A 9,812-nucleotide genomic window follows, 5' to 3' on the forward strand; every position below is an offset into this window, starting at 1 on the left:
CGGCTTGCTAGTCAGCGGTGGTGCGCGCTAAATAGCGTCTCAATCGGTGACATCACTTGCTCTGAGACCTTGAAGTAGTGGTTCCCCTTGCTCTGCAAGGGCCGTGGCTTTTGTGGAGTGATGGGTAACAATGCTTCATGGGTGACTGTTGTTGATGTGTGCAGAAGGTCCCTGGTTCGCGCCCGGGTATGGGCGAGGGGACTGTCTAAAGTTATACTGTTACATATGTCCTCTGTCCTAGACTGGTTGACATTTTCATATTCCATGTTCCAACCAAATTGGTAACTTGAAAGTCTAAAAATTTAGAGAATTTTCTCTATTGGCATTCTTTCTGTCTACACCAGTGTCCTGTCATTTCTCCCACGCAAATGAGTCCCTTTCCCAGTGAAAGTATAGAGGATCGGAGCACAGCCATGAGGGCCAACAGTTGGTTGCTGAGAGTTTAGCCTTTGTCTGTTTTTGCTCTTTACAAGGAAAATAATTAGTTTTGCGACGTCTAGTAGCAGTAAGGAATTACTGCATATTTTGTTATTGGAACGTTTTTGTGTTGTTTTTTTAGTGTTGTTTTTTTTATGTATGTAACCTTTATTTAACTAGGCAAGTCAGTTAAGAACAAATCCTTATTTACAATGACGGCCTACCGGGGAACAGTGGGTTAACTGCCTTTTTCAGGGGCAGAACGACAGATTTTTTACCTTGTCAGCTCAGGGATTCGATCCAGCTACATCATGTCTTTGTTATAATTTCATTGTTGGTGTCATATTCATGCCGAACTGTCTCATTTAAAGACGCAAAACACTGTTTGGCATCGGACTACCTATAAACCACTGTTGTGTAATCTCGTCTGGTCAAACTGAATCAGTGAGTCACACTTAAATGAGGATTGGAATGAGTTTCCTTTGCTATGTGGACATTGCTGTGCTGTCATTGTTTTATTCGGTGTTTTCCCCCATGCCCAGTCTGTAAAGATTTCAGCATGAAGGCATCTAGCAGTTTGAAAGTAATCGTTTTAATCCCTGAATGTTTAAATAAATGCTGGAGTAATGTTGAATAATAGTCTTTCCTCTCGTGTCCCATAACATTGCAGTGTGTTGGTAGCCCTACTAGGTGCGTTCGCCTTTTAGGAGGGAGGGTAGATGTCTTGAAACAAAAATACATTAAGGCCTAAAAGTATCTTTACATATGTTTTACTGCTTTGAGACCTAAAAATTACACACTCATTTCTAATTGGGCAATTCTCCAACACGATTTACTGTGCATCGGCCCTTCGGTCTTCATCTCACATCTGCAAATTATCTTCGCAGCGGAAGTGAGCTTAATCTTTTTCACTGCCATTTCAATTCCTCAACCATTGGACCCAGTTGACAGTTGCCGTGGCCTCTCTCGCTGAGCCTCAGACTTTGTGTCCCTCCACCGCCGCCCGAACGCTGGTCGTTCCGTTGAGCAAACAGCGCCACTAGCGCACAGGTTCCATTGTGATCCAGTAGGAGCTTCGGTTCTCCCTATCAAAAGATCTTATCTCCCTTTGAATCTTTAACAAATAAGCAGCGGACTTTTGACCTCAAGGTCATGTAATTTCCATTATGACATCATAGGCTCCCATCCCATTTTTATTATGACATCACAGGTACCCATCACAGAACATTAGGATGTCATTGAAATGTCTAGTTAGGGCTACTGTGCATTTTAGAGACAAAGTAAGTCTGCTTTATGTCTCCAATTAATTATTTGACAACATATGGTTTATTCCTACTGTAGGCCTACTTGACAACCAACACCCATAAGATAATTTAATATACTTTAACATCCTCTATCTGTGAAAGCATATGATTTCAACGTCCTGACGACCTGAACTTTGACAGCATCACGTCATTAATTTCACCCCAGTTTATAAATTGGCGTATTCTTCCTGTAGGAGGCGCCTTCGTGAAAACCAATGATAAATTCATGATTTTATGGGGAGTTTCACACGGTCCTGGGGTTTGCTGTCGCAGTTGCTGCTATTTCATTTCATATTGACAAGCAACATGAAGCATATTTTCTTATTAATTTGCATACGTGTGTTCGTTGGTTGTGGCGGTGATGTTATAAGAACAAGGAAAGGTAGGACGGACGGCCTGCAAATCTAAAGTTAAATCGTTACCTGCAACTGATGAAATGCGTCTATGATGTAGTTGAAAACAACATTTAACATTCTGCGTTTTACTATATGAATACACAACAACCGCTACTTGCGATGATCAATTTTGCGTTGTTTTTAATCTTCTGACTTTCATCATTGCAACTTTTTTTTCTATATTTGGCAAGTGTACACAGTGCGTGTATTTCTGTCATATCTATAAGGTTCGTGTAGTATTCATACAGTAACTTGTTTCAGAACTTTGTTTAACTATCTTTATTCCCGAAGGCGTTATATTTTGATGAGATCAGTCTCTTTCATTTTCTGTTTATGAAAACTCCTGCTTTGCTTCATATGGTAAACGCTTCAGCTGCTCAAATGACTTCTTTACCTTCCATCCTTCCCTTTTTTTTTGCACCCAGTGTCTTCAGTTTTCTGTACTTTCAAAGAGAAAACGTACAGTCCAGGAGACAGCTGGCATCCTTATCTGGAACCCTTTGGATTCATGTTTTGTATGCGCTGTTCCTGCACTAAGGTATTTTACCCATATAGTTAGAATACGCCATTAGTCCGTTTAGTCTCATCTGTAGGTTAGCTTAATACAGTATGAAACCACAACACTGTCATATAGACTCCTGTATCAAACTGTCTGAATCTGAGTGATATTGGATCGTAGGCTACTGCATGCCGAGGATTTAGGCTACACGCTATCTATAATACTGGCAGTCGCTTTAAAGGATTTTGGTGGGTGGGATTTCAAGGTATGCCTGTAAAACATATACCGTTTCCCTCTCTTAGACAGGCCATGTGAAATGTAACACAATTAAGTGTCCTACTCTGCAGTGTGAGAACTCAGTGACTGACTCTGAGCAGTGCTGCCCTCGCTGTACAGGTAGGATCAGACATTGCCATACAATACAGCAAGAACAACATCCTGCTTTGGCACTCGTGTAAAAAAATGTTGTGCTTGCCATTATCTCCTCAGATGAGCCTAGGATTCCAGCTGGCCTGAGAGCCCCGGTGAAGTCCTGCAAGTATAATGGAACTATCTACCAACCAGGGGACACCTTTGCCAACCACGACCTCTTCCCATCTCGCCAAACCAGCCAGTGTGTCATGTGTACATGTTCTGTAAGTCACACTCTCTCTCTTCCTGTAGTTTACGGTGTTGATCTTTTACAATGGAGGCTTTGACGTTACAGCTCGTTATTCTGAGAATGTAACTGGGAGTTTTTCCTCGTGTGTCATATCTGACGACTTAGATATGACCTAGCCATAATACTGGAGCTGTTAATGTAGCTACAATGCCCGGTGGTAACCAATGCCACCCTATTCTGCAACGTCTGAAATCCCTTCTGTCTCTCCTTCACCTTTTTGTCCACTGTTGTTTTTAGAATGGAAATATCTTCTGTGCTCTGAAAACTTGCCAGCCACTGACCTGCTCCTCGCCATTCTCAGTCCCAGATACCTGCTGTCTAGTGTGTAAAGGTGCTAACATTTTATTTCTTGCAACATCAGATTTGCATCATACTTTCTGTTAAAGTAAATATCAAAGTCAACAAGTATGTCTCCTGTTAATTTCTCTGTGTTTAGATGGCGGCATTAATGGGTACACATCAGTGGAGCATAGAGGCCAACAGCTGAACCGAGGCGTGGTATGTATTTTTATGTTGATTCATTAATGACTTTAGTCTTCTAGATTTGTAAAACCGTCATATCAACAAACAAAAAAACGACAACTAATGTTTCATCTTCATTTGTGAGACATGCAAATCAACTTTGATGAAACCGTGTGCGCAGGGGATTTTGATTTGAGGGGAGGTATCTGTACTGTCCATATGTCCATGTTCATATCTACCTGTGTTACTGTATTTTAGAAGGGGGGGGTTCAACTCATTGGCATTGTAACTGCACGTGAATCGAAAATAACTGTGTCTATTTGTGTCCGTGAATATACAAGAGGCATTCATTGGACCAGTGTGCTGGAGAGCAGCTCCAAGGGCGCTCTGTCCGTTCTACTCCATCCACAGTCAGGGGTACTCCCAGAGGCCTGAGCCTGTCCAAACTCCACTTCAAAGGTGCTGCAGAGACCACTGTGAATTTCCTGCTGCAGAAAAACCACCAGAAGGGTGAGAATTTAATGACAGCCCTACATTGATAATAGACTTATTGATAATTCTCCGATTTTCAATGCCTACAATCGGCGACCGGTTCTCTGGTCATTGAGCAGTCCATGTAGTACAGTTTTCCACAAGTGTTTCCACACGCTTGCCGAATCTTTGGACAATTTTCCCCAAACTCTCGACACAAAACACAACTATGAATATCCCATCAATCAGTAGGTTTATGCCTTTTGCATTTTCAGTGTTACACTGTAGCTGGTTGTAAAAGGTTGTTACAGTAATGTATACCTACTCAAATATACAATATTAAACACACACACATGCAATACCGTAACAAAAACATTGTCATTTATTTCCAACAATTGTGTTTTGTATATAACACTTTCCAAACCCAAAAGGAGAAAACCAGGAAGAAAATTCAGTAAGATAAAGGGTTTTCTGTACAAAAATAAAAAAAAAAGGAAAGTGGCTCATTCTTTCAAAACACAAAAAGACAAAAACATGTGCAAAATGTAAGGAATAAGACAGTAGGCTGCATCCTGCCTCCTGCCTTAATTGGCAGCATGCCAGGGCGGATTGCAGAGGTCTTGAAAAAGAAGGGTCAACACTGCAAATATTGACTCTTTGCATTAACTTCATGTAATTGTCAATAAAAGCCTTTGACACTTATGAAATGCTTGTAATTATACTTCAGTATTCCATAGTAACATCTGACAAAAATATCTAAAGACACTGAAGCAGCAAACTTTGTGGAAATTCATATTTGTGTAATTCTCAACTTTTGGCCACGACTGTACATCACAAGCCATGTTCTCCCTGGCTAAACGGCAGGGAAAGAATCTTCTGGAGTGACGGATCCAGCCGCCGAAAGGCCCCACATCAACTTCACCACATGCATCCTCCATTGCCTGGAGAAGAGGCATGCATGTGAGGGGATGGCGTTCATACACCTTCCATCGCCAAAAAAACTCTTCAATTGGATTTAGGAATGGGGAATATGGTGGGAGGTATAAAACAAATTGTGGGTGGTCGATGAACCAGTTGCGGACCAGAGCAGCCCGGTGGAAACTCACGTTGTCCCAAGAGACAACATAACTGGACTGCTCTGGTCCACCCCTCTGCTCGGCTGGAATGAGGATGCCATGTAGTGTGTCCAGGAATGTGATGAGAAGGGCGGTGTTGGAGGGACCAAGGTTGGCATGGTGATGGAGGATGCCTTGCTGGCTAACGGCTGCGCACATGGTGATATTCCCTCCACCCTGTCCAGGGACATTCACAATGGCACAGTGGCCAATAATGTTCCGTCCCCTTCTTTTGGCTAGGTTGAAGCCAGCCTCATCAATGTAAATGTAAACGTGCAGAATTGCAGCGGCATCCAGCTCCAAGACTCTCTGAAACAGACAACGAGACAATATGTGACATAGACCTAGAGTGGTCAATGTGGTGAGGCACAATACACTGGATTACAGTACTTTAATGTGTCTATACAGTGCTGATATGACAGTAAAATCACAGTATATAGTACTTGCACATATTCATAGCGCTGTTCTTTAACCCTCTCTGAGTTTCGCTCAAATGGCACCCTGTAGACCCGTTTCATCCGGATTCGGCTGCGTTGTAATACACGGTCCAATGTTGACAAGCCCACCTGGTGAATGTTTATTGTATATTGTGTTGTCTGCAATTATGTGGTTCTGGATTTCTCCTAGTCTAATGGTGTTGTTTGCCACCACCATGTTCACAATAGCCAGTCTCCTGTTCTGGTGTGAACTGTGTCTTCCACCATGACCTGGCCGTCTCTCAGTTCACAAATATGATATGATTGGTTACAGTAAGCTAAAATAATCTATTTTCTTTCAATATGAAATGACATTACTGTAACATTGGCCAACAATCACTGAGTAACAAAGGCCTGATATGTTGGACTGCAGTATACTACAGTATCCATACATAAAGAGCATAGTGTAGATGGTAGGTAACTTATCGGTTCTCATTTCTGAATGTACGGATGATAGATGCAACTGTGTAGCGGCTCAGGTTGAGCTGAACTCTCTGCCCCGCCTCCCTCATACTCAATCCATGGTTGAGCACATGGTCAACCAATGTCGCCCTGATCTCATCTGAGACAACTGTCCTTCCTCGTCCTCCTCTTCTTCCTCTTACTCTCACTCCTTCACCTCTAGCTCTTGCTTCACCATTGACTTCCATTTTCCTCCCAAACAGGAGAGCTCATCTGTGGCCTTTTATAGTGCTATAGCTCTGATTTCTAAGTGAACAATTCAGCAACTAGTGTTTACTCCTGTGAGGAGTGGGTGTTGCCAATTGGTGTATAGAGCCTGGCATTGTGATTGGTGTTGCTTTCCAAAGGGACTAAAGAGATTTTCATTTTGAATGTTGTGCCTAATGTTGAGAACTGTGTAGTGTTTTGCAAAAAGTGTGATATATAATTGAAAACTGAGTCTACAGCAGGAATTGTGCTTGCAATTTTGCAGACTTGGTTATTAAGGGATTTGGTACATGAGTTTCAGGTTTCTATGTTTTGCGTTCTCAAGTTCCAATTGTAGTGTGTAAACAATTGGGGAAAAAACTATATAACCCTTACAGCTTTTTGATTTGTAATAATATTTAATACAAGAATATATGTTTTTTCATTTCATTTTTCTCTCAGCATGCCAATACAGCGGCAAGACCTACTCTCATGGTGATGTGTGGCACCCAGTCCTGGGGAAGGTCCTGGAGTGCATCCTGTGTACCTGTAAGGATGGCATGCAGGACTGCAAACGCCTCACATGTCCCAGCCAGTATCCATGCCAACATCCCATGAAAACCGAGGGGAAGTGCTGCAAGATTTGTCCAGGTAGTAGTGAACAATTATTTTTTTTCACCATAGGTTTTTGACAAGACAAGTAATCTCTCTGTTTCTTGCCCCTAGAACTTAAAACTGAGAGCAACGGGACTGACTGTTACATGAACACGAATCTTGGACATGACTATAACAAACTCTCGGTGTACAAAGTTAAGCCGCCGTCAAAGGATCGGACCGAGGACACCGTTAGGATAATTGCTATTGAAAGTCAAGGGACTGCTGAAGTTGAAGTGCAAGTATGGAAGACTGTAGGAGGTAATAGGAGGGGGGGGGGGGGGGAGTATTAGAGGGCACTAGCTTGGCAGTGTTAATAACAAAGTTACAGCAGTGGATTACCTTACTATTCGGAATATCACCCATTTTGTATTTTCACTTTTCCCAGGAGTTTTACAATTAATGGAAACGGGAGAAGTTCTGAAGAAAGATCTTCTAGATAATCCAGATAACTACACCTTACTGGCAACATTAGATGAAGGTGAGTTTATGTGATGTTTTCCAGTAATTAAAAGTAGAATAGTCCTCTAGTTACAAATCTTGTAATCCTTTTAGTTTCTTTTAAGTAGAGCTTTTCCTTGCCAATGTGAATAGTTGGGCAATACAGCTCAAACCATTTCTAGACATAAGGTCATAGACTAGACATATTGTAGACCAAAGGAAATTTCATTTCACCAGATTAAAAAAACAACAGTTTTTCTTTGTCAGTGACCATCTTGTTTCCTGCTGGGGGGGGGGGGGGAGTTGCTTTTTGTCTGGTGTTGGATAGCCACATGTCTTTGTTCTTTTTACACAGAGACTTGGAAAAGATTCAAGGAGGAAGAAGACAATCAGAAGAGATTTCCCAATCCCAGGACCTGTGAGGATGGGATCAAGGAGGTAGTGAAGTTCTTGTATCCAGACCAGCTGTGCTCATCTTAACTTTCATTCTCTGACTTTGAAGTTACATATTTACTACAGAGGACATCGGTGGAAAATGCACAGCATTCATATCTATTTCATTAAACATGAAGCAAAGCATTGCTTATTGGTTAGAGAATAACAAGCTTTTGTTTCTTTTTAAATGTCAACATAACTCATAACAATGTGATGTCCCATATTCTCAGTAACAACATCGTTGGTAGCATTTTGGTAGCAGAAGACACAAAAATAGGGGAGAAAATGCTTTAAATTCATCGCAGTTATCTCATTTTTGTTTTATGGCATGCTGGAATACAGTAAATCTGGTATTATCTAAAAATACAGGTGTACATGTATATATTAGAAAAATACTGCCAACTGGCCATAGCATGTTTTTATAGAGTAGACTATTTTCACAATCACTTTACTCTTCTGCTAAATACTGCTGTTTGAAACCATATGCCTTTTCTGAATGTACCAAGAAATATTAATCAACATATTTATTGTAAATACAAATATGTTAACATATGTCATTTTGGCAGAGCGTATAATATTGGTTTGTTTGATATGTTTGTACATTATGTATACATTTGAGTGTGTACTGGAAGGTCCTTGTCTTGCTTTAGCTCATTGGGCTATACACTAGTAATTTCTGCAGAAAATGTGGGTTTGTTATCTATGCATTGGTATGGCCCTGAAAAAGTGTTCGTATGTATTCTTTCATGAGAGTGGTTTACTTTGGTTTGGGGAAGCCACTTTCCATTATGTTCTCTGATATATTTGTCATTGTGCTAGGTCAGTTTTCTGCAGGTGAATTTTCCATATGATTCTGTGCGATTTCAGTGCTTGATGTACGTCTTTCCCTTTTGCACAGTTGCGAGGCGTTCTTGCACGTAACGACGAGGCTAAACGTTATGATATTGTTGAGCTCTACCTGAGGCGAGAATTCCAGCGCAAGACGGGCTGTTGTTTCTCCTTTGACTATCCTCCAGTGAACACAGTCGACCAGGAGGATTTCGGCTTAATAAATTGTGCCTGTAATTTCGATTTGTTCTCCAGTGTTATAGTTTGTTTTCTCAAGGGTTGTAATGGCCTAACGGAGATGAGCACAACAATAGAGCACTGTTCATTTGATATATGTAAGTCAGGAGTTGGAAGGACACCAACATTTTCCAATAAAGAGAACTGAAGAAGAGATGTCTCCGGGAAGGAATTATATTGAAAAATAAGAATAATATTGCTGGAGGCCCCAGTCTTTTGAAAAAAAAAGGTGTAGAGCACAACTGTAACAGGATTGTCAAGTAGTTAAACATAATTTGATTATTTGCAGGATGTATAATCTACCAAAACCAAGAAAAATAAACCCTTGGTCTTTATAAATGGATATTATTGCTGTTTTTCCTAGCACATCAAATAACTATTATGACAAGTTACTGAGAAAGTATGTCATTACTGTTCTACACACATTGAGATAGCTGGCTTATGACCACATCATCTGAAGTCCATGTTTGCCTTTGAGTTGAGTTGCCCTGTGAACAGCTTGTCAACAGGCTTGTTTAGGTCAACAGGTGTAAAAATAATAATTAAAAGGCCCCATTGTCCCTGTGCCATATTCTTTGCAGTAGACTAGCCGTACACTGAGTCCTGTCGATATGGGAGCAGTGCACCGACTTGTGACTAATATCCCTCCTCTGTGAATTTCAACAGTCCACTCTCTCCCGTCGCAGCCACAATGACTCATTGTGTTGGCCTCACACATTGCGCCAGACAGTGCTGCACATCTCTCACTAAAGGCCTGACAAAATATTTT

At 41.2% G+C, this 9,812-nt stretch overlaps 1 protein-coding gene across 3 annotated transcripts; it reads left to right on the plus strand.

Moving 5' to 3' along the window:
* Positions 1-1,908: 1,908 nt before the first annotated feature.
* LOC110534038 (chordin-like protein 2) lies at positions 1,909-9,382 on the plus strand. 3 transcript variants are annotated; one of them, XM_021618674.2, is made up of 12 exons: positions 1,909-2,103; positions 2,542-2,654; positions 2,918-3,011; positions 3,105-3,250; positions 3,514-3,607; positions 3,713-3,774; positions 4,080-4,248; positions 6,911-7,099; positions 7,175-7,363; positions 7,491-7,583; positions 7,899-7,981; positions 8,877-9,382. In XM_021618674.2, exons 1-12 carry the CDS (start codon positions 1,956-1,958, stop codon positions 9,189-9,191), a joined length of 1,695 nt encoding a protein of 564 aa, XP_021474349.2. In that variant the 5' UTR covers positions 1,909-1,955; the 3' UTR covers positions 9,192-9,382. The 3 variants fall into 3 exon arrangements, with proteins under 3 accessions (XP_021474349.2, XP_021474352.2, XP_021474351.2); XM_021618676.2 differs by lacking the exon at positions 1,909-2,103 and adding an exon at positions 2,121-2,343; XM_021618677.2 differs by having other exon boundaries at positions 1,910-2,103; positions 7,899-9,049.
* Positions 9,383-9,812: the final 430 nt, after the last annotated feature.

This window comes from Oncorhynchus mykiss, chromosome 10, assembly GCF_013265735.2.
Source record: "Oncorhynchus mykiss isolate Arlee chromosome 10, USDA_OmykA_1.1, whole genome shotgun sequence".
NCBI lineage: Eukaryota > Metazoa > Chordata > Actinopteri > Salmoniformes > Salmonidae > Oncorhynchus > Oncorhynchus mykiss.